At 46.8% G+C, this 12,449-nt stretch overlaps 1 protein-coding gene across 13 annotated transcripts in view; it reads left to right on the top strand.

Annotated features, from left to right (window-relative positions):
* ablim2 (actin binding LIM protein family, member 2) overlaps positions 1-12,449 on the top strand; it is a 743,081-nt gene that overhangs the window by 333,078 nt on the left and 397,554 nt on the right. For all 13 annotated transcript variants that reach the window (XM_070871382.1, XM_070871385.1, XM_070871380.1 and 10 more), the window contains one exon: positions 1,688-1,803. In XM_070871382.1, the coding sequence (XP_070727483.1) occupies positions 1,688-1,803 (116 nt within the window). The remainder of the gene's footprint in view (positions 1-1,687; positions 1,804-12,449) is intronic.

The raw sequence follows: 12,449 nt of genomic DNA, 5'->3' as shown, positions 1-12,449 counted from the left end.
AAAGGCGAGGGAAGGGGACACCCAATTAATGCCGAAGACTCACCTGATGTAATTTTCAGGCAGGCCCTTAGTGGGTGAGTTGCCTCATTCCTATTTCCAATGGGAGATTGCTTAAATATGCAAATCGGTGTCCCACACTGGTTGTAAGACCCTGTTTATGATTTACAGATAGAAATGGGCCAAGGGTGCACTGTGCAAACTCCACCCATTTGTACCAGACTTTGTGTGGCCTAACCGATGGTCTTGAAGGCACTTCTAGAGGTCAATCATAAACGGCAGAATGTTTTTTTTATTATTTTTGTGGAGCCAGAAGGAGCAGAGGTGCTCTCCATGGGCCGACAAGAGACTTTGGTCAACTGCCAGCCTGTCTGAGGCTCCCAAACTGCTCGCAGTTAAAGGAGGCTGAAAATGGTTTGTGCTTCCCGGCATTGATCTTGGGCAGGCTGCATAGCTGCTCTGCCGACTTCATCCCTTTTCTGAGCCCAAGCTTCTGAGACAGGCTGAGACAGTCAAGCAAAACTGAAATTTTATCACATTCTTATGAAATACGTCATTTTATTTTTAATGCAAGCCATATTTTGAACGTTACATATTTCAGTTATTGAGGTAAAAATAGCAGTTGTAATTTTTTCAAAAAGCATTTGAGTGACTCGATTGGTTCATCAATAAACCATGGTAGTAAAATGTTTACATATAACAATATAAGAAATATGAGCACGATGAGGCCATTCAGCCCTTCGAGTCTGCTCCGCCATTCAATAAGATCATGGATGATCTTTTACCTCAACTCCCCTTTCCCGCACTGTCCCCATATTCCTTGATTTCCTTAAAATCCAAAAATCTATCAATCTCTGATTTGACTAAACTAAACGACTGAGCCTCCACAGCCCTTTGGGGTAGAGAATTCCAAATAATCACCACCGTATGAGTGACGAAATTTCTCCTTATCCCAGTCCTAAATGGCCGACCCCTTATTCTGAGACTGAGACCCTTAGTTCTAGACTCTCCAGCCAAGGGAAAACATCCTCCCAACATCTACCCTGTCAAGCCCTGTAAGAATTTTATATGTTTCAATGAGATAAATATGGCTTTCAAATTATAAATTATAAATGCGGAATCCCATTGTAAATTGTTTCCAGTGGCTGGAACTACATTGTGATGTTGACATAGCAAAATTGAATGGGAACTGTTGACAAGTAAACATGGACCTGGGATTAGGGGAATGGTAAGTGCTGTAATGGCTTTGGTGACCTCTGAGACCTTGGTCCAGAACAGCTGGAATTTGGGGTAGGAGCAAAATGTTTGGGAGAGGATTACCTTTTAATCACAGTTCTGCCAGTACTCATCTGTCATGGTCAAGTGAAATTTTAGGAGTTTGTAAGGTATGAGCCAGTCCTTCCTCATTGGGGTGCAGGCATTTGTCTTCTAGGTCCACCTCAGTGATTGCGTCCATTGTTCCCATAAGATTGGGTGGCCCAGAACCCAGTCCCAGGATCTCCAAGTTAACTTCCGAAGTGAAAAGATGATCTGTTCGGAAAAAGAATCTTCAATGCAAGAATTATGAAGGGTTGGATGACAAGATTTGTAATTGACTGTTGTCATGGGGGATTCTAATGAATGTTAATACTTAAATTGAATTTAGCGTTGTAAAACTGTACTGAAAGCGTGTATTTTTTTTACTCTATAGACAGCCCTTCCCTCCTGGGGACCGTGTGACTTTTAATGGGAAGGAATGCGTTTGCCAAAAGTGCTCTCAGCCTCTGAACTCCAGTCCTAAATATGTGCCAGCACATTCTCCTCGAAGTAAGTATCTTTGATTGCCTCTAAACATCAACAACAGAATTCTGAAGATCAGCTTATGTCCAGTTACTTATTTTTCATTGGTCATTTATCTTCATTTTGCAACATTTAAAATACATCCTTAAATGCAGATATTCTTGGTGAGGTACCCCTGTGGAATATTTTAAATATTGAAAAAAACCCAAATAGGAGCAGCCTATGCACTGGCAAGTTTCACATATACAACAATACAAGTAGTGGGATCTTGTTGAACAGATAGATCAGCTGTAAAATTCCAGTGGTATCTTGAGATTACTGCAAAGTACCATCATGGAACTACTTGTACGCCTTTGATGAATGCAGATGCTCCAGGACTGCAGTCACCCAGGTTGTGTCTGTTTGGCTTTTGAATTAACAATATAAATCATCATCATCAAAATCATCATAGGCAGTTCCTCGGAATCAAGGAAGACTTGCTTCCACTCTTTGATATGTCCTTACTATACAGTACAAATACACACGAGGCCCATGCTTGAGAGAAGGTCACTCTGTGACCAGCAACTTTTATTCCAGCACTGAAGTGATGAAGGTGGGTGGAGCATCCCCTTTTACACCTGAAAGACCAGGTAAGGAGTGTCTCCCACAAGTTCACCACCAAGTGATCAGTGTTCTCAAAGTGTACAACTAGTCAGTTTATACATGGGTTACAATGACAGTTAAATACATGACATCACCTCCCCCCCCCAAAGTCTTATTGGGATCACAGGTTAAGTCTCTCTGGTGGTTTACGCTCCCTTGTAGAGCGCCTGAGTTGAGGCTCCGGTTGTTGGGCGCTGGCCTGAGTGTCTGCTGTTTGCGGTGCCTCAGGCCTGTCCGGATTGCCCACAGTGACTGGGCTCTCCTCAACTTGGTTCCGGTGTTCGGCCACCTGTGGAGGAATGAACTCTACATCGTGTTCTTCCTCTGCTTCTTCTATGGGGTTGCTGAATCTCCTTTTTGTTGATCCACGTGTTTGCGGCAGATTTGTCCACTGGTAAGTTTAACTACCAGAATCCTATTCCCCTCTTTGGCAATCACAGTGCCTGCTAGCCATTTAGGCCCTGCAGCGTAGTTGAGAACCAAGATAGGGTCATTGACATCAATACATCGTGCCCTCGCATTCCCGTCGTGGTAGTCACATTGTGACTGGCGCCTGCTCTCAACAATTTCTTTCATAGTGGGGTGTATAAGGGATAACCTGGTTTTGAGCATCCTTTTCATTAGCAGCTCTGCGGGTGGGACCCCTGTGACTGAGTGTGGTCGGGATCTATTGGGCAACAGGAGGCGTGATAAGCGGCTTTGTAGGGAACCCCCTTGGATTCTGAGAATCGCCTGTTTGGTTATCTGCACTGCTCGTTCAGTCTGGCCATTTGAGGCCGGCTTGAACGGTGCCGTTCTAACATGGTTGATACCATTTCCTGCCATGAAATCCTGGAATTCAATGCTTGTAAAGCACGGGTCATTGTCACTGGCCAAGACATCAGGTAGACCATGGGCGGCGAACATTGCCTGTAAACTTTCTACCGTGGCAGATGATGTGCTTGAATTGAGAATGTCACACTCGATTCATTTGGAGTAGGCGTCTACTACAAACAAAAACATTTTTCCCATGAAAGGACCTGCATAGTCCACATGGATGCATGACCATGGTTTGGCGGGCCAAGACCAGGGGCTAAGGGGGGCTTCCCTGGGCGCATTGTCCAGCTGGGCGCATGTGTTGCACCTGCGAACACAAAGTTCCAGGTCTGCATCTATCCCTGGCCACCAAACGTGTGACCTGGCAATTGCCTTCATTATGACAATGCCCGGGTGCTCATTGTGGAGTTCTCTGATGAACATCGCTCTGCCCATCTGGGGCATAACTACTCGGTTTCCCCATAGTAGGCAATCGGCCTGAATCGAGAGTTCCTCCTTGCACCTGTGAAATGGTTTGAATCCCTCAGGGCATGCCCCGTATGTGGCTGCCCAGTCCCTATTAAGGCCACATTTCTTGACTAAAGACAGTAGCGGGTCTCTATTTAGAAACATAGAAACATAGAAAATAGGTGCAGGAGTAGGCCATTCGGCCCTTCTAGCCTGCACCGCCATTCAATGAGTTCATGGCTGAACATTCAGACTTTGATCTGACCGGCTGTCACGGGTAAGCCTTCGCTTTCGAAAGCTTCCACAGCCATGACCATCTCAGCAGCATGCTCGGTTGCCCCCTCGGTTGTGGCTAGTGGGAGCCTGCTGAGTGCATCGGCGCAGTTTTCAGTGCACGGTCTGTGCCGAATTGTATCGTCATAGGCGGCTAACGTGAGTGCCCACCTCTGTATGCGGGCCGATGCATTTGCATTTATGGTCTTGTTGTCGGCCAAAAGGGACGGTAGGGGTTTGTGATCCGTCTCCAGCTCAAATTTCCTGCCGAACAGATACTGGTGCATTTTTTTTACAGCATATACACACGCAAGCGCTTCCTTTTCTACCATCCCGTAGACCCGTTCTGCCTGGGACAGACTTCTGGAGGCATAAGCTACCGGTTGTAACTGACCCTTGGCATTAACATGCTGCAACACACACCTGACACCATAGGATGACGCGTCGCATGTTAAAACAAGTTTCTTTCATGGGTCATATAGCGTTAACAGATTGTTGGAGCATAACAAATTTTGTGCTATATCAAAAGCCCTTTACTGGATGTCCCCCCAGACCCATTCACGACCTTTGCGTAGGAGCACATGTAGCGGCTCTAACGGCGTGCTCAATTTGGGAAGAAAGTTACCAAATAGTTCAGGAGCCTGAGGAACGAACGCAGCTCCGTCGTGTTACGGGGCCTGGGTACTCTCTGGATCACTTGTGTTTTGGACACAGAAGGTCTGATCCCGTCTGCTGCTACCCTCATCCCCAGGAATTCTACCTCTGGTGCTAGGAAGACGCACTTCACCTTTTTCAGTCGCAGACCTACCCGGTCCAGTCTGCGTAGCACCTCCTCCAGGTTGCGGAGGTGTTCTTCAGTATCACAACCCGTGATGAGGATGTCGTCTTGAAAAAGTACTGTCCTTGGAATCAACTTGGAGGCTTTCCATATTGCGTTGAAAGATCGCGGCGGCCGAGCGAATCCCAAACGGACATCTGTTGTACTCAAACAACCCCTTGTGTGTCGTGATGGTGGTCAGCTTCTTCGACTCACTCGTCAGCTCCTGGGTCATGTAAGCTGAGGTCAGGTCCAATTTTGAAAAAAGTTTGCCACTGGATAGCGTCGCAAAGAGGTCTCCGCTCTCAGTAGCGGGTACTGGTCTTGGAGTGACACCCGATTGATGGTGGCCTTGTAATCACCACATATCCTGATCGACCCATAAAATCGGGCTCGCCCAGTCACTGAATTCGACTGGCGAGATGATGCCTTCCCTCAGCAGGCGGTCCAATTCGCCTTCTATCTTTTCCCGCATCACGTACGGCACCGTTCTGTCCTTGTGGTGTACTGGCCTGGCGTCCGGGTTTATGTGAATCACTACCTTGGTCCCCATGAAAATGCCACTGCCGGGCTGAAATAGTGAGTCAAATTTGTCCAGGATCTGTGAGCATGATATTCGCTCCACAGAAGAAATTTAATTGACATCGCCCCATTTCCAGTTCATGACAGCCGGCCAACTCCTCCCCAGCAGTGCGGGACCGTCCCCCGGAACAATTCAGAGTGGCAACCTGTTCTCCGAATCTTTGTGGGTCACGACTACCGTGGCGCTGCCTAGCACCGGAATGATCTCCTTTGTGTATGTCCATAGCTGTGCATCAATTGGCAATAATTTTGGCCTCCTGGCCTTGGACACCCACAACTTGTCGAACTGTTTGATACTCATCAGGGACTGGCTGGCCCCTATGTCTAGCTCCATTGATACTGGGATGCCATTGAGGAGCACTTTCATCATTATTGGTGGCATCCTGGTGTATGAACTGTACATGTGCTCCACATGAACTCGCTGAATTTCAGCTTCCAGCGATTTCCCCCAGTGTCCATTTAACCCCGTAGGGCTTACATCGTCCCCGTCCTCCTCGTACATCAACCTGGCTGCAGGCTTCCTGCACATACGTGCCAAGTGACCGCTGACGTTGCAATTTCTGCAGGTGTATTGCTGATACCTGCAAGCTCTGGCTGTGTGTTTGCCTCCACACTTCCAACATGAGCCGTTGTTGGAAACAAAAGGCCCATTACCAGTCGATCGTCTCTGACTGTCTGTGTAATTTTATTTAAGCACACCATCAACAGGTGTTGATGGCCCCATTACTGGCCGCATTGTCCCTTGCGATGGCGTGAATCGCCGTTCAGCTAGCCATTGTCTCTGTTGAATTTCCCCTTTGGATTCGACTACATGCTCGGGCATGTCCGATTGCCACTGTCTGGCTGGGGAACTGTGTGCCGCATTAACAATGTTGACTCCCTGTCCATTTGCTGCATTTAAACCAAGAGTTTTGTCAAACATCATTCTGATCCCTTCCTCCCCTGAGATAAATGTCTGGGCCACCAAAGCCACTGTTTCCAGGGTCAAGTCTTTGGTCTCGATCAGTTTCCTGAAAACCCCAGCGTGCCCGATGCCCTCAATAAAAAAGTCTTACAGCATCTCCGCTCTGCATGCATCTGAGAACTTACATAGGCTCTCCAGTTGTCAGAGGTCTGCCGCGAAGTCTGGAACGCTTTGCCTTTCTCACCGCCGGTGCATATAAAACCGGTGTCTCGCCATGTGCATGCTGCTCGCCAGTTTAAAGTGTTCCCCGATCAACTTACGGAGCTCTTCAAAAGTCTTGTCCGCCACCTTCTCTGGCACTAGAAGGTCCTTCATCAGGTAGTATGTCCTGGACCCACAAACCGTCAGGAGATGAGCCCTGCGTTTGTCGGCCGAATCCTGTCCCAGCCATTCCTTAGTGACAAAGCTTTGCTGTAGTCTCTCAATAAAGTCGTCCCAATCATCACCAACACAGTACCTCTCGTCTGTGCTGCTAGTGGCCATGCTCACGTGGTTTAAGTCCCATCCTCGTCGCCAATGATATGTCCTTACTATACAGTACAAATGCACACGAGGCCCATGCTTGAGAGAAGGTCACTCTGTGATTCCAGCACTGGAGTGATGAAAGTGGGTGAGCTTCCCCTTTTATACCTGAAAGACCAGGTTAGGAGTGTCTCCCACAAGTGTTCTCACAGTGTACAACTAGTCAGTTTATACATGGGTTACAATGACAGTTAAATACATGACACTCTTAGCATGAGTTCTTAGGTGGCTGTACAGTCCAATACGAGAACCACAATCTCTGTCACAGGTGCGACAGACAGTGGTTAAAGGAAAGGGTGGGCGGGGAGTGGTTTGCAGCACGCTCCTTCCGCTGCCTGCGCTTGATTTCTGCATGCTCTCGGCGACGAGACTCGAGGAGTTCAGTGCCCTCCCGGATGCACTTCCTCCACTTAGGGCGATCTTTGACCAGGGACTCCCAAGTATCAGTGGGGATGTCGCACTTTATCAGGGAGGATTTGAGGGTGTCCTTGTAACGTTTCCATTGCCCACCTTTGGCTCGTTTGCCGTGAAGGAGTTCCGAGTAGAGGGCTTGCCTTGGGAGTGTCGTTTCTGGCATGCGAACTATGTCGTCGAGCTATAGTACGCGGACGACACCTGCGTCTGTGCACACAGAGGCTGAACTCCAGGACATAGTCGACGTATTTACTGAGGCGTACGAAGGCATGGGCCTTACGCTAAACATCAGTAGGACAAGGTCCTCCACCAACCTGTCTTTGCCGCACAGCACTGCCCCCAGTCATCAAGATCCATGGTGCGGCCCTGGACAACGTGGACCACTTCCCTTATCTCAGGAGCCTCCTATCAACAAGAGCAGGCATTGACGACGAGATCCAACACCGCCTCCAGTGCACCAGTGCAGCCTTCGTCTGCCTGAGGAAAAGAGTGTTTGGAGACCAGGCCCTCAAAACTATCACCAAGCTCATGGTGTACAGGGTCGTAGTAATACCCGCCCTCCTGTATGGCTCAGAGACATGGACCATGTACAGTAGACACCTCAAGTTGCTGAAGAAATACCACCAACGATGTCTCCGCAAGATCCTACAAATCCCCTGGGAGGACAGACACACCAACATTAGCATCCTCGACCAGGCCAACATCCCCAGCACTGAGCAATATGAATATCACTGTGCCAACCTGCATGCTGCCTATGATGTGAGAAATCACAGAATCCCTTTACAGACACTAACATCCAGTGTTAAATAAATGACAAGTAAGTGTCATTGGGTAGGGACGGATCATACCTTAATTATAGAAATAGTAACCACTAGCAAATTGAGATTGAAATTGCTGTAAAAATGAATCGCACTCTGTTTTACATGACTGGCACAATCTATGTCTAATTATGTCACAGATTATTTGTGAGAATGACTGATAGTAGGTCTGAACAAGTATGCCTTTTGACAGTATGGAAATTGAAAACATTACGACAGTAATTTGTTTGAGATGCCACCTCCTAGATCTTGCTATCATCTCAATAATTCATTTTCTTTGGTGATCCATGATAATTGTCATAATTTTTGTATATTGAACTTGTGATAGATAAAACATGGGATTGATGAAGAGGAAACATATTAAACGGGTACAAGGAAAGATATTTACAAATTGGATTCGAATCGATAGCTCTATGTTAGAACATAACATGAGAAATAGGAGAAGGAGTAGGCCATTTGGCCCCTCGAGCCTGCTCCACCATTTAATAAGATCATGATCTGATCATGGACTCAGCTCCACTTCCCCGCCTGCTCCCCATAACCCTTTATTCCCATATCACTCAAAAATTTGTCTATCTTTGCCTTAAATGTATTAAATGACCCAGCCTCCATAGCTCTCTGGGGCAGAGAATTCCACAGATTTACAACCCTCTGAGAGAAGAAATTCCTCCTTATCTCAGTTTTAAATGGGTGGCCCCTTATTCTGAGACTATGACCTCTAGTTTTAGTTTCCCCTATGAGTGGAAATATCCTCTTTGCATCCACCTTGTCGAGCCCCTTCATTATCTCATATGTTTCAATAAGATCACCTCTCATTCTTCTGAACTCCAATGAGTATCGGCCCAACTTACTCAACCTACCTTCATAAGTCAACCCCCTCATCTCCGGAATCAACCTAGTGAACCTTCTCTGAACAGCCTCCAATGCAAATATATCCTTCTTTAAATACAGAGACCAAAACTGTACGCAGTACTCTAGGTGTGGCCTCACCAATACTCTGTACAGTTGTAGCAGAACTTCTCTGTTTTTATACTCTATCTCCCTTGCAATAAAGGCCAACATTCCATTTGCCTTCCTGATTACTTGCTGTATCTTTTTGTGTTTCATGCACAAGGACCTCCAGGTCCCTCTGTACTGCAGCACTTTGCACTTTTTCTCCATTTAAATTATAATTTGCTTTTCTATTTTTTCTGCCAAAGTGAATAACCTCACATTTTCCCACATTATACTCCATCTGCCAAATTTTTGCCCACTCACTTAATTCCTTTGCAGATTCCTTGTGTCCTCCTCACAATTTGTTCTCCCACCCATCTTTGCATCATCAGCAAACTTGGCTGCATTACACTCAGTCCCTTCATCCAAGTCATTAATATAGATTGTAAATAGTTGATGCCCCAGCATCGATCCCTGCGGCACCCCACTAGCTACTGTTTGCCAACCGGAAAATAACCAATTTATCCCGATTCTCTGTTTTCTGTTAGTTAGCCCATCCTCTATCCATGCTAATATATTACCCCCAACCCTGTGAACTTTTATCTTATGCAGTAACCTTTTATGTGGCGCCTTATCGAATGCCTTCTGGAAATCCAAATACACCATATCCACTGGCTCCCCTTTATCCACCCTGCTCGTTACATCCTCAAAGAACTCAAGCAAATTTGTCAAACATGATTTCTCTTTCATAAACCATGTTGACTCTGCTTGATTGAATCATGCTTTTTCAAATGTCCTGCTACTACTTCCTTAATAATGGACATCAGCATTTTCCCAATGACAAATGTTAAGCTAAACTGGTTTATAGTTTCTTGCTTTCTGTGTGCCTCCTTTTTTGAATAGCGGGGTTACATTTGTGGTTTTCCAATCTGCTGGGACCTCCCCAGAATCAAAGGAACTTTGGTAGATTACAACCAATACATCCACTATCTCTGCCACTTCTTTTAAGACCCTTGGATGCAAGCCATCAGGTCCCGGGGACTTGTCCGCCTTTAGTCCCATTATTTTACCGAGTATACTACTTTAGTGATAGTGATTGTATTAAGTTCCTCCTTCCCTATCGCCCCTTGATTATTCACTATTGGGATATTTTTAGTGCCTTCCACCGATAATGCATCTTGCACTGAAAATATTTATTTATACATTTAGGAGTAGAATTTCCGTGGGGATTCCAATGTCTCTTTCTGTAACATCGGCGTAAACCTGGAGAAACAACAGAACTGGTCATTTATACCATTTCTCTGGGTTTTCACTGAAATTCAGGAAACCCTCATGGAAATTACTGGGTATTAGTGATCTCATCCCTCTCATCTGGAGGGAGGAGAATATGTCAGGAGATCTTAGAGATGCAGTGATCATGACCATCTTTAAAAATGGGGACAGGTCCGACTGCAGCAACTACAGAGGAATCTCCCTGCTATTAGCCACTGGGAAAGTCGTCGCTAGAGTCCTCCTCAACCATCTTCTCCCTGTGGCTGAGGAGCTCCTCCCGGAGTGGCAGTGTGGAATTCATCCCCTACAGGGCACAACGGACATGATTTTTGCAGCAAAACAGCTGCAGGAAAAATGCAGGGAACAGCGGCAGCCCTTATACATGGCCTTCTTCGACCTTACAAAGGCCTTTGACACTGTCAACCGCTAGGGTCCATGGAGCGTCCTCCACCGTTTCAAATGCCCCCAAAAGTACGTCACCATCCTTCGCCTGCTGCACGACGACATGCAGGCCGTGATCTTTATCAACGGATCCATTACAGACCCAATCCACGTCTGGACCGGGGTCAAGCAGGGCTGCATCATCGCGCCAACCCTCTTCTCAATCTTCCTCGCTGTCATGCTCCTCGTCACACTCAACAAGCGCCCCGCTGGAGTGCAGCTAAACTACAGAACCAGTTGGAACCTGTTCAACCTTCGTCGTCCCCAGGCCAGATCCAAGACCACCCCAACCTCTGTCGTCAAGCTACAGTACCCGGATGATGGCACACACAGAGGCTGAACTCCAAGTCAAAGTTACATATTCACTGAGGTATACGAAAGCATGGGCCTTATACTAAACATCCGTAAGACAAAGGTGTTCCACCAACCTGTCCCCGCTGCGCAGCACTGCCTTCTAGTCATCAAGATCCACGGTGCGGCGCTGGACAACGTGGACCATTTCCCATACCTCGGGAGCCTCTTATCAACAAGGGCAGACATTGACGACGAGATTCAACACTGCCTCCAGTGTGCCAGTGCAGCCTTCGGCCGCCTGAGGAAAAGAGTGTTCGAAGACCAGGCCCTCAAATCTGCCACCAAGCTCATAGTCTACAGGGCTGTAGTAATACCCGCCCTCCTGTATGGCTCAGAGACATGGACCATGTACAGTAGATACTTCAAGTCACTGGAGAAATACCACCAACGATGTCTCCGCAAGATCCTGCAAATCCCCTGGAAGGACAAATGCACCAACATTAGCGTCCTCAACCGGGCCAACATCCCCAGCATTGAAGCACTGACCACACTCGATCAGCTCCGCTGGGTAGGCCACATTGTTCGCATGCATGGCACGAGATTCCCAAAGCAAGCGCTCTACTCAGAACTCCTTCACAGCAAACGAGCAAAAGGTGGGCAGAGGAAACGTTTCAAGGAAACCCTCAAGGCCTCCTTGATAAAGTGCAACATCTCCACCGACACCTGGGAAACCCTGGCCAAAGACCGCCCTAAGTGGAGTAAGTGCATCTGGGAGGGCGCTGAGCACCTCGTGTCTCATCGCCGAGAGCATGCAGAAACCAAGCGCAGGCAGTGGAAAGAGTGTGCGGTAAAAAACAATCCCACCCATCCTTTTCCTCAACGACTGTCTGTCCCACCTGTGACAGGAACTGTGGTTCACATATTAGAACTCATTTTTAAGAGTGGAAGCAAGTCTTCCTCGATCCCAAGGGACTGCCTATGATGATGATAAATGCAAGTTATTTCCTACTATAAATCTTATAGGGAACTAACTGCAACTGCACTTATTTCTTATTATGCTGTTATCAGATCAACAGTTTTCAAGTTGCTTGATTTTTCAGCTATGGTTGTTGGGGTGGGGAAGGGAGGAAGAGAAAGACATACAACATTAGTACAGAAACAACAGCCTCAAAGATTTGTCTCCACAGCCCACATCTCTGTGGTAACCTTCTATTACAATGTCAACTAACTTTGCTGCAACAGTGGGAGCATGGCAAGTTAACTACCACCTGTGGCCATCCTACTTTGATTTTAACAACAGACACCATTAATTCAATTGGAGTAATTGACACCCATTTGCCATGCCTGTACAGTTGCTTCCAAAGTTGCACATTTCTACACAACAAATCTTACAAATGTGCAAAGATATTTACAAACATGGTAATGAAGTTCCTTTTTT

Source organism: Pristiophorus japonicus, chromosome 2 (genome assembly GCF_044704955.1).
Source record: "Pristiophorus japonicus isolate sPriJap1 chromosome 2, sPriJap1.hap1, whole genome shotgun sequence".
Lineage (NCBI taxonomy): Eukaryota > Metazoa > Chordata > Chondrichthyes > Pristiophoridae > Pristiophorus > Pristiophorus japonicus.
This window is presented reverse-complemented; position numbering and strand designations above follow the sequence as displayed.